At 53.9% G+C, this 12080-nt stretch overlaps 1 protein-coding gene across 1 annotated transcript in view; it reads left to right on the forward strand.

The window, feature by feature from the left end:
* The first annotated feature begins 10753 nt into the window (after nucleotides 1-10753).
* Nucleotides 10754-12080, forward strand: part of LOC146421138 (uncharacterized) — a 12573-nt gene continuing 11246 nt past the window's right edge. Inside the window, exon 1 of the mRNA XM_085047662.1 lies at nucleotides 10754-11887. Coding sequence (XP_084903788.1) covers nucleotides 10783-11887 — 1105 coding nt within the window. The 5' untranslated portion in view covers nucleotides 10754-10782. The remainder of the gene's footprint in view (nucleotides 11888-12080) is intronic.

Raw genomic sequence — 12080 nt, forward strand, 5'->3', positions numbered from 1 at the left:
ATTCCATGAGGTTCTGTAGTGTCACAATGCACTCCTGGGTTCCATGAGGCCCCACTGTGTCACAATGACCCCTTGGTTCCATGAGCTTCCATCAGAAACCTGTCGCCTAAGAGAGTCCCCAAGGACACAATAATGACACCGAAAAACTTCATGGAAACAAATATCCATTGGGACACAGCAGGGCATCATTGGAACCAAGGAAACATTGCTGACAGTATGGAAGCTCATGGAATCAATGGACACTGTGATACAACAGGGTGTCATGGAACCAATTGTCCACTGGGACCTTGAGGATCCAAGGAGACCATGGTGACACTACAGAAACTCATGGAACCAAGGGACCATTGCGACACTGCAGAACCATCACAGCTGCTGGACCTTGTCACCTGGCCCTGCACAGCTCCCTTGGGAGGCACGGCAGAACCAGCACCCTGGGAGCCTCGGGAATTGCCCTCTGGGATCCATGGCACACACTGCAATGAGCTGGAATTTCAGTTTGCAGCAAGGAAAAGATGTTTCTGCCCTTGAAGGCAAAGCTCTTAAGAAGGGGCCAAAAGCCAAGCGGAGAAAGATCTTACAATGACACTTCACTGCCAGCCTTCATCACTACATCCATGGTTGTTTTAGCTCATGGATTGGGAACAAAAATCCTGGCAGGGTCTTTGGCTTGGATTTGCCCTGGCTCCAGCCCAGATCAGAGACTTTGGGAATATCAGGTGAGGTCTCACCTGCAGTTTGGGCTCTCTGCTGGGTCAATCAGGGGCTGCTGGCACAGGGCAGTGAAGCAAAGAGAAATCATTCCACCAGCAGTGAATTTTGGCAACAATTGTGAAACAGAGACCTGAGACAGCAATAGCGACAGGTGAAAGGTTGTGGCTAGCACAGGTTTTTCCCATGAGAAATTTTCTTGTGTTTTATAAATAAAGATAAAGTTTGGATGTTGTTGGAACAGTGTCCCAGAACTTGGACAGTGCAGGCCTGGCCAATCAGGCCTGGGGGAAGGCTTCTGACTGACCAATCTGGGTGACTTTTGAGAACTCTATATATGTGATGAAATCAAAACAATAAAGGTCATTCCTTCTTGCCACTGAGAACTGGTGCCTTCATTACTCTGCTAGCTGCTCAACAGCGACAAAAGGTGTGCTAGAAACAGGGCAATTTCTTCTCAAAATTCAGTGATTTAGTCTGTGGCATTGCTAGAAGTGTGTCACTTACACTGTCTCGCTCAATTCAACACATTTTTACTATTGATGAACACCTTTTTCTTGGAATGGACAACAGACCTTCATGTGTGCAAGACACAAAAGCAGATCAGAGGAAACAAATTTAAAAGTTTAAAAAACCAAGAACAATCACTGAAAAAACTGCAGAAGACTTTTTAACACAATAGTTTTTCTTTTATTTAATCTTTGGTCAGTATGTATGTTGCTTCTAACTACTTCTTTGTGCCTTTTAAACCACAGATATTTATCATAATTTCTTTTTAGTATTTATGATGCCTTTTGAATGCCACGTACAAGAGATTGATGCAATGGAAAGTTGTTTTCTTTCTCAAATGGACAGAAAAACTTGTTTCTTCATCCCAAAGAGACTAAACCCCTTGTGTTTGGCATCACACCTCACATAACTTTGGTCCCAGAATCTCCACAGGGGATTTTGGCCCTGGGTCAGCCAAGTGGTGATGGTGACACCCTTAGGACAGCCATTCGGGCAGCTGTCCGAAGGCACTGGGAACTGCACAGACCTTCTGTAGCAGCAATGACTGTCTTTATTTTCTCTGTCTTTATCCTCTCTTTGTCCTGTGTGTTTTTACTCTCTCAGCCTTTATCCTCTCTGTCTTTTCTCTCTCTCTCTCTTTATTCTCTCTCTATTCCCTCTCTCTTTAGTCCCTCTGTCTTTATTCTGTCTATATCCTGTCTTTATTCCCTGTTTTTATTCTGTCTTTATGCTCTCTTTATCCCCTCTGTGTTTTTCTGTCTTTACTCTCTCAGTCTTTAGTGTCCCTCTCTCTATTCCCTCTCTCTATTCCCTCTGCCTTTACTCGTTCTGTCTTTATTCTCTCTGTCTTTACTCTCTCTATCTTTATTCTCGCTGTCTGTTTTCTCTCTTCATTCCCTCTCTCTCTATTCTCTCTCTCCCCTCACAGCCGAGCAGGGCTGGTGGGAGCCGCGCTCCCCTCAGCGCCCCTGAGCAATGGCGGCAGCAATGGCGGCGCCGCTCCCTCAGCGCCGCCCCGGCCCCGGCGGGCGGGGAGCCCTCGGCAGCGCCCTGGGGGCAGCAGGACCGAGCCCCGGCCCCGGGCTGTGTCCCCGTGGCGCCGCAGAGCCCAGGCCACACACGGGCAGGGCACTCGGCGCCATCGCCCCCAGCCCCGCAGCCCCTTTGGAACCCGGCCCGGGGCTCGCCCTGCCTCCTCCAAGGCCCTGCTGGGCTCCAGCTGTTGCTCAGGGCTCTGTGGGGATCTTGTGCTCGGCCCGAGCGGGCTTTGTTTGCAGCCCGGGCTGCTGAGGGTCAGCCGTGAAATGTCCCTGCAGGGCACTTTTAATGGGATCAGCCCGGTGCTTCCTTTGTGCTGTGCCTTGCGCCGCTGTTTTATTCTGCTTTTAGAGCCTGCCTGGGAAGATCAGCCCCCAGGACAGCAGAGCCTGCTGAAAGATCCAACATCCTCACCCTAAGCAAGGGATGGAACAGCACACACTGCTGAAAAGATTCCAGCTGTTCTCAGGCCATACAGAAAGCTGAAACTGTTCAACTTGCTATTTGGTGCTGCATCCGTGTATAAAAGAATGCCCTAAAATGTCAGCTTTCAAGAAAATGTCCTACATTGGTGTTTCCTGTGCTGGTGACAGTCTTTTCAACCCAGCCTTCTGGGGCCTGACCTCTCTGCTGCTGTAGTTCCATGGACAGAGGTTGTTGTCTTTTCCCCCTTGCCATGGGCAGGCTGTGTTCAGCCATCTCCAGGACAGCAGGGCCACATCCCATGTCACTGTGACCTGGCAAGACAAAAACCATCACTCCAATAGTGCCTCCCTTTCTCCTTCTTCCCAGGCATTTGGCCCTGGTAGTGGGTTTGGCTGCTGGTTGCTGCAGGAGGGAGACCACTGTGACACTTTGGGGCACATGGATCCAAGGAAACCCTTGTGACACTGTGGAGCCTCATGGAACCTGGGGGCCACTGTGACACTGCAGGGCCTTGTGGAACCAAGGAGACCATGGTGACACTGTGGCACCCTGTGGAACCAAATATCCATTGTGACAGTATGGGACCTCATGGAACCAATTGTCCATTGTGTCAGTGCAGATCCAAGGAGGCCATGGTCTTGCTCATTGTTTATGCAAAGCTTTTTTATTCCTCATGGAATCCAGGAGAGCCTTGTTACACAGCAGAGCTTCATGGAACCAAGGGTCCATGGTGACACTTTGGAACTAAGGAGACCATTGCTGAGAGTACAGAACCTCATGGAACCAAAAGTCCATGTGAGAGAGCAAGGGCTCATGGATTTAAAAAAGGCATTATGACACTGTGGGGCCCTGTGGAACCAAATATCCATTGGGACACTATGGAACCTCATAGAACCAAGGGATCATTGGGACACAGAAAGGCCTTGTGGAACCAAGAAGTCCAAAGGTCTAAAACATTCCTTGCATGGTTCTGCCTTTGGGAAGGGGAACCTCCTTGGTGGCAGTTTGGACTTGGGACACACTGGAGGAGGGTGTCTGTTTTCAATGGGGAAACTTAGGAGATTTAAACTGCTTACAAAAAAAAAAAAAAAAGGAAAACCTCTGTTTGCCTGTCTGCAGCCAGTTCTCCAAGAAAAGCAGTCTACAAGTAAGTGAGGAGAGACAGGATGGGGTTTGGGAATAGGGAGCAAGGGTGACCACACTGTGTCAGACCTCAAGGCACAGCTTCTCTGACCAGGCCAGACCTCCTTAGGAGACACCCTGGATCAATATCAATCACTGAATGCTGCATTCACCTCTTCTCTAAACGGAAAAATACACCCTTTAAAACAGGAATGTAGATTTATTAGAAGCTCTTTGAAATATTTCTCCAAAACCATAAAAAAAACTTGCTAATGAACTGCATTATATCAGAGGTAAATGAAGGGAGAGCCATGGTTTGTTAGGAATTGCTTGATCCTAATGAGCCCAGTGGTGCATTTGGAGCTGAGCCCTTGAACCTCAGGGCCTGAGAGGAGATTGCACAAACCTTTCCAGGAGTCAGAGTCAGTGGAAAAACCCAAAGTGTCTCGAAGCATTCATGGCTCCCACTGAGGTTCATCCCCAACACAGGCTCTTCATGGACTCCTTGGAGGAGAGAATTGGAGGCCAGGATTGCACAAACCTCTCAGAGACTCCAAGGCAAAAGCAAAACCCAAAGTCCTTTGGAAAACCTGCAGTCTCTAGGAGCGTTAAGAAGCCCCCCAGGGCCATTCCTGCCAAAGGCTCCCCAGGACTCCTTCCAGCAAATCCCTGAGGCCAGGAATGCAGGGAGGCAAAGGCTCTGTGCAGGCAGCTCAGATGCTGAGCAAAGCCTGGGCTGGGTGGAGGCAGCAGAAAGGCCAAGGCCTGAGCCCCAGCCCTGGGGAAGGCAGATCCTGTCCCTCCTGCCTTGCTCAGGGCTCTGCTGGGGCAGTGGGATGTGAGGTGGGGATGCTGAGGGCAGGACAAGGGGGTGACAGTGCCCAGCCTTGCTGGGGCTGTGCCAGGAGACCCCAGGGCCTCAGGACAAGGAGTCTCCTCACAGCCCTTGGTGCCAAAGTAGAGCAAATTAATTATACCATCAACTTGTAATTGGGTACAATATGTAAGGAAACTTCCTTGACAAGGAAGGATCTGAGACTGAGAAAGTCGCTGTGCTGTTGCTGTGCTGCTGAGCTGGGCTGGGCTCCTGGCACAGAGGAGCTCCTGGCAAGCGGCAGCGCTGCAGAGAGACAGCTCTGCCCAGGAGCAGCTCCTGTGCACAGCCCAGCAGGGCTGGGGCACTGCCAGGCCATCTCAGGGACACAAGCAGGGCACACCCAGAGCTCAAAGGGGCTCAGCATTGGCAGGGGCTGTGCCATGGCCCAGAGGGGGCTGTGTCATAGCCATGGGCACCTCTGGGGCTGTGTCAGAGAGCCACAGAGCAGCTGTGATGTCAGAAAGGAGCTGTGTGACATCACAGACTGGGTTGTGTGAGGTCACAGATTGGGCTATGACATCCCAGAATTGGTTGTGTGAGGTCATGGAGCAGCTAAAGGATCATAGAGGAGAATGTGTGACATCACAGAGCAGGCTGTTACATTGCCAGGTTGCTGTATGACCTCAGAGCAGGCTGTGCAGCAACAGAGTGAACTGTGTAACATCATTGAGTGGCTGTATGGCATCACAGAGTTGGCTGTGTGACATTACTGACTGGCTTGTGACACCACAGAGCAGGCTGTGACATCCTAGAGCAGGGTGTGGTATGTGACGTCATAGAAAAGGGTGTGGAATCACTGGTTGGTTGTGTGACATCAAAGAGCAGACTGTGACATCAGGGTGTGGCTGAATGTCATCATACAGCAGGCTGTGAGGTCAGAGAGTAGACTGTGTGACACCACAGGGTGGTGATGTGACATCATCAAATGTGCTGTGACATCACAGCACAGCTTTATGTGGCCATAGTGAAGGCTGTGTGAAATCACAGAGTTGCCTTTGACATCACAGAGTGGGCTATGACAACACAGGGTGTCTGTGTGACATCACAGGGTGTCTGTGTGACATCACTGGGTAGCTGTGTGACATCACTGGGGAGGTGACTCTGCCCCAGCCCCCCCTTACAGTTCCCCCAGACAAGTCCAATGCTGCTTGTGCACAGCAGGGTCCCCTGTCCCCCCAGGTCCCCCCTGCCCCCCAGTGCCACAGCCTCCCCCAGAGGATGTTCCACCAGAGCCTGACATGGGGACAGGGGGAACATTGTTACAGGTTCATTTATTTCACTTAAATACAATGTGAGACTCCTCACTTACTTGAAGTCTCTGAGTTACAAAAGATGAAGTGATAATTAAATTGCAAGGAATGAATAATACCATTGCTTTGAAGACAACACCATCAGAAGCAGAAAAAATATAAATGAGGAGAGACTTGGCCTGTCATGATGTGCACCAGGACCCAGTGAGAGAGGAAAACAGGCAGTCTGTGATAGCTGAAAAGCATCCAGAAATCAGTACTCTGAGAGCTTTCTTGAGCTCCTGGTTCCTCAGGCTGGAGGTGATGGGGTTCAGTGCTGGAGGCACCACTGAGTACAGAACTGATACCACCAGATCCAGTGATGAGGAGGAGGTGGAAGGGGGCTTCAGGTAGGCAAACATGGCAGTGCTGATAACCAGGGAGACCATGGCCAGGTGAGGGAGGCATGTGGAAAAGGCTTTGTGCTGTCCCTGCTCAGAGGGGATCCTCAGCACAGCCCTGAAGATCTGCACATAGGAGAAAACAATGAACACAAAACAGCCAGAAGTTATCCAAGCACTAATGACCATGAGCCAAAGTTCCCTGAGGCTGGAGTGTGAACAGGAGAGCTTGAGGATCTGGGGCACTTCACAGAAGAACTGGCCCAGGGCATTGCCATGGCACAGGGGCAGGGAAAATGTATTGGCCGTGTGCAGCAGAGCAGTGAGAAAGCCACTGGCCCAGGCAGCTGCTGCCATGTGGGCACAAGCTCTGCTGCCCAGGAGAGTCCCACAGTGCAGGGGTTTGCAGATGGACACAGAGCGGTCACAGCACATGATGGTGAGGAGATAATACTCTGCTGAAATGAAAAACCAAACATAAATAGTTGGGCAGTACATCCTGCATAGGAGATGTCCCTGGTGTCCCAGAGGGAATTGTGCATGGCTTTGGGGACAGTGGTGCAGATGGAGCCCAGGTCAGTGAGGGCCAGGTTGAGCAGGAAGAAGAACATGGGGTGTGCAGGTGGTGGCCGCAGGCTACGGCGCTGATGATGAGGCTGTTGGCCAGGAGGGCAGCCAGGGAGATGCCCAGCAAGAGGCAGAACTGCAGGAGCTGCAGCTGCCATGTGTCTGCCAATGCCAGGAGGAGGAAGTGGGTCATGGAGCTGCTGTTGGACATTTGCTGTGTCTGGCCATGGGGACCTGTTGATGGAGAAAAGGACAGTGACAAGTTAGGAGAGGTTGCTTTGAGCCAAAGCTGTGCCATTCCCTGCAGACTGTCCCACTGGGACTCATCCACCCTTATTCCTTCTCTGGGAAAACCTTCATCCAGGTTCCTGCCTGAGCTCCACTGGTGCTGTCTGAGTGTGCCATGAGCAGCCAGGCCTGTGCGTGGGGCTCTCGAGGAGCCATCCCTGCCCTGCTGCCCTGGGATTGTGGCCATGGGGCAGAGGGACAAGGCTAAATATTCAGGATTTGTCAGGGGAATCCCTCCTAATGCAGAAAGGCTTGGTAGCATTTTCACTCACAGTTCCACAGGATAGCAGGAGGGAGTTTTAAGGAATGTTTTCATACCCACACATCATTCCTGGTTCTCCAAGGTAAGAAATCCCCAGCATTTCTGCTGTACTCAGAGTTTGACACTGAGAGATGTGAGATGCAAAGGGATTCCCTGTGGCTCAGGGCAAGGTGAGGGGCTGGATGGGCTTGTTCCCCACTGCCCTGGGTTTGCACCTTTGGCTGCAATCAGAGCACAATCACACTTCCCTGTCACCCTGGGAAGAAACCAGACCCTGCTGAGAGCAGAGGGATCACTGAATGTCTCACCCTCTCCAAAGGTCTCTCAGCAAGGTCTCAGCCCCTCCTTCTGCCAAGGACACTCACTGTTCCCTTGGCAAACCCAACAGCATTTCCTCACTTGTGGCATCTCTGCACTTCCCTGTGGGGCATTCAGGGAACTCTGAGAGGCTCTGGCACAGATTTTCACCCAGGAGGGAAGCTCAGAGCTTGGAAGGACACAGCAAGGAGATCCCCAGGTGTGCTCATGATGGCATCTCAGGGAGGGAGGCTCAGCTCCTTCCCCTTTCCCATGGACTGCTTTGCCCACAGCCCCACAGGTCACAGGGAAGCTTGGACACCCCATTCTCATGGACACAGCTGCCTGGGAGGAATCCCAAGGGCAGTGCCTGCCTCAGCTGCTGCAAAGCCCAGAGCCTCCCTGAGAGCACCAGATAACAGTGACAGTATCAGAGGAATGCAGAAACAAGAGAAGATGTTGTGGTGCTGTGCCTGAGAGGGCAGGGCAGGGACAGCCTGGCACTCAGGACAGTGTTCCCTGTCCCCAGATGTGCACGGCACCTCCCACACACCAACAGTGCCCTCCTGCCCACAGCACTGCTCTGTTCAGCTCCCTCTCCTTCCCTCATCATCTCCCTGTGCTGCACATGTTCCTCCTGAGAGGAGCCTTGTCCCTGTCAGTGCTCACAGAGCCCATCCCACCCTCTGTGCACTCGCCTGGCCCTACAGAAACCTGCCTGTCTGCAGGGCCCTGCCTGGGGGAGGCTCTGTGTGCAGGTGGGCAAGGGCAGCTGGCAAGAGCCCTGCTGGGCCCTGCAAAGGTGCTGCTGCTGCTGTCCATGGGCTGAGCATTGGCTGAAGGCCCTTGAGGAGGCTCCCAGCAGACACACTGAGCACCCAAAGGTACAGAGCAGGAGTTATTGTTCTTTGTGTCTGCAACCCTCGGCCCGGGAGCATCGCCCCCCCGGGACATCCCACAGGTGAGTGGGCAGGGGGAGCTCGGCCCAAATATCTTGGGCGATGCCTGGGCTTCTTTTTGGGAGGGGGGGATTTTTGGACCTTATAGGACTGCAGCACCTAACCCCAAATAACTTCGTTGGCTGCCTGGTAGGGATTTTCTTGGGGGGGGGCAGATTTTTGAATCTTGCAAGACTCCAAATGTGAGTCACAAATGCCGCTTGGGGGGATATGGGGGAGTCCCCAGACTGTGGGATTTTTAGGAGATCCCGGTGGCATCTGCCTGGGGGGAAGGAATGGAATGGGATGGGATGGGATGGGATGGGATGGGATGGGATGGGATGGGATGGGATGAGGCCTGGGAAGGGTTGGATGTGGATTTGGGTCTGGGATGAAGTCTGGAGGAGGGGATGGGTGGGATGGGGCCTGGGATGGGGCAGCCGAAGGTTGGGGGTGATGAAGCCGAGGGGACCCCACTCCTTAGGGGCTTGCGGGGTATCCAGCAGCTGTGAGGGAGTTTTGGGGTACCCCTGATTCTCCGGGGGTGGCGCTGGCAGCGGGGGAACACGTGGCTCCGGCACCTCTGGACCCCACCTGCGCCCCCCGCTCGCCCCCAGCGCCCCCGGGAGCTGAATTTGGGGAGGGGGGAGGTGGGGGGCGCCCAGGCTGGGCCCCCCTTGCTGTCCCGGCAACTGGGGGCCGAGTGCAGGGAGAGCCCCGCGGGCATTGCCTGGCCCTGCCCGGCACAGCTGATACCCAAGCCCCAAGCCCCCTGTCCATCCCTGGGGCTGATCGGGGGGTTCCCCCCACCCAGCAGCCAGTGCTGCAGCAGCCGTGGGCCAGAGGAGGGTGGGGAAGGGGGTTCTGGGGTGGGAGCAGAGGAGGAGCGGGAGGAAGAGGAGGGAGAGAGGAGGAGGAGCAGGAAAAGGAGGAGCAGTAGAACCATGAGGTTTCACCACCCACTGTGTCTGCAGCAACCCTGGCTCTGGGATCATTGCCCCCCCTGCATTCCACAGGTCACGAGGGAGGGGGAGCTCACCCCAAAGCTATCGGGGGGTCTCTGGGAGGGTGTTAGTTTTTGAGGGGTGTTTGGAACTCGCAGATTCTGGAAGTGAGCACCAGATATCTTTGCATGCCCCTGGTGGGGATTTTTTGGGTCAGAGGGTATGTTTGGATCTTGCAAGACTCCAAAGCTGAGCCATAAATGCACCTTTGGTGGAATATTGGGGGGTCCATTTGGGAATTGCCTGCTATCAGCAGGACAGGACATCAGTTTTGGGGATCCCTGAGAGAGCTGGGAGGGTGGAACATTGTACTTCCCAAGTGGAGAGAGCAGACAGGGGCAATACCAGAGCTGGGGGACCCCTGGCAGCCTGGAGGGGTAGGGGAGGCTGGAGATGAGGCAGGGCTGGGACACTGTGACACTGAAAGGGGCCATGGGGAGAGGGGGAAGCCCCGAGTGCCTGGAGTGGGGGGAGCCTGGGAGCCCTGGGAGCAAAAGCACAATCAGGGAAGAAGGGACCCCTGGGACCACCGAAACCCCACGGCATCCCTAATCAGGACCCAGGAGAAGGGGGATCCCCAGGACCCATGGGAGCCCCAGCAGCTTCAAGAATAGGGAACCCCTGAACCCCAAAGAAAGAAGACTGGAAAGGGGGAACTCCTGGGAGACTTTTTCTGAACTCATTCTTATTTTAGGAGGATTTTATAGACACAAAACACCCGGTGACTTCTAGAGATAGACATGGGCAGGAGGAACCCCCAACCCAAGGCACTCACACCCTTTTTTTTACCCAGACGAGGATTTCCGATTCCCAAAACTTGGCCAGATGGAGAAGGAGGCTGTGAGGAAGAAGATGCCCCAGGACAGCCAGGCAGGTGAGGAGGAAGTCACTGCCCCTTTCCTGCTCTCTTCTCCTCCATCTCCCAGCCCAGCATTGCCCCTGGCTGCAGGACAACCCTGCTGCTGACTCTGTCCTGGTAGAGATGGACTGGGGGGATCTCCTTCCCCTTCCCTCTGGCATGGAGGCAAATCCCAAATCCTCTCCTTGTCCTTCCTTCCCCAGACCACAAGGTGAGGAGACAGACCAGGGAGGACAAGTCCTTACAGCAGAACCTCATGGAAGAGGCCATTTTGAGCAGCTCCATGACCCAGGAACCCAACCGGGAGGAAAAGCCCCAGAGATGCTGCACAAGGAGGGGCTGCAAACCCAGCCCAGGGTGCTCTGAAGAGCAAAGACCCACCCTGTGCCAGGAAGTTGGCAAGAGCTTCAGCTGGAGTTCGGAGCTGGAGATTCCTGAGAAGATTCATGAGACCAAGAAGCCCTACGAGTGTGGGGAATGTGGGAAGAGCTTCAGCCACAGATCCACCCTGTTCAATCACAAGAGGATCCATACTGGGGAGAGGCCCTACGAGTGTGGGGAATGTGGGAAGAGCTTCAGCCAGAGCTCCAATCTGATCCGTCACAAGAGGATCCACACCGGGGAGAGACCCTATGAGTGTTCCGAGTGTGGGAAGAGGTTTCAGAGCAGCTCAGATCTCCTCATCCATGAGCGGATTCACACACAGGAGAGGCCTTTCCGCTGCCCTGAGTGCAGGAAGGGCTTCAAGCGCAACTCCCACCTCATCACACACCGGCGCATCCACACTGGGGAGAGACCCTATGAGTGTGGGGAATGTGGGAAGAGCTTCAGCCAGAGCTCTCACCTGATCAGCCACCAGAGGATCCACACTGGGGAAAGACCCTATGAGTGTGGGGAATGTGGGAAGAGCTTCATCCAGAGCTCTGACCTGATCCGTCACAAGAGGAGCCACACAGAGGAGAGGCCCTATGAGTGTTCTGAGTGTGGGAAGAGGTTTCAGACCAGCTCAGCTCTCCTCCTACACCAGCGTATTCACACACAGGAGAGGCCCTTCCATTGCCCTGACTGCAGAAAGGGCTTCAAACATAACTCCCACCTCATCACCCACCGGCGCATCCACACTGGGGAGAGGCCCTTTGAGTGTTCTGAGTATGGGAAGAGGTTTCAGACCAGCTCAGATCTCCTCATCCATGAGCGGATTCACACACAGGAGAGGCCTTTCCGCTGCCCTGAGTGCAGGAAAGGCTTCAAGCGCAACTCCCACCTCATCAGGCACTGGCGCATCCACACAGGGGAGAGACCCTATGAGTGTCCCGAGTGTGGGAAGAGCTTCTCCAGGAGCTCTCACTTGACACAACACCGATGGAGGCACCAGTAAGGGAAGCCCTGCGAGTGCCCCGTGTGGGGGAAGAGCTTCATGCGCTGCTCCGTATTCATCCCCCACTGGAGGACCCTCATTGGGAAGAGCCCTGGTGAATCAGTGTTGTGGTTTGACCCTGGCCAAATGCCAGGCACCTACAAAATCTGCTTTCTCTTCTCTCCCCTGCTGCAGCT

The sequence above is a fragment of the Lichenostomus cassidix genome, unplaced genomic scaffold (genome assembly GCF_008360975.1).
Source record: "Lichenostomus cassidix isolate B80296 unplaced genomic scaffold, HeHo_3.0 HiC_scaffold_43, whole genome shotgun sequence".
Classification (NCBI taxonomy): domain Eukaryota; kingdom Metazoa; phylum Chordata; class Aves; order Passeriformes; family Meliphagidae; genus Lichenostomus; species Lichenostomus cassidix.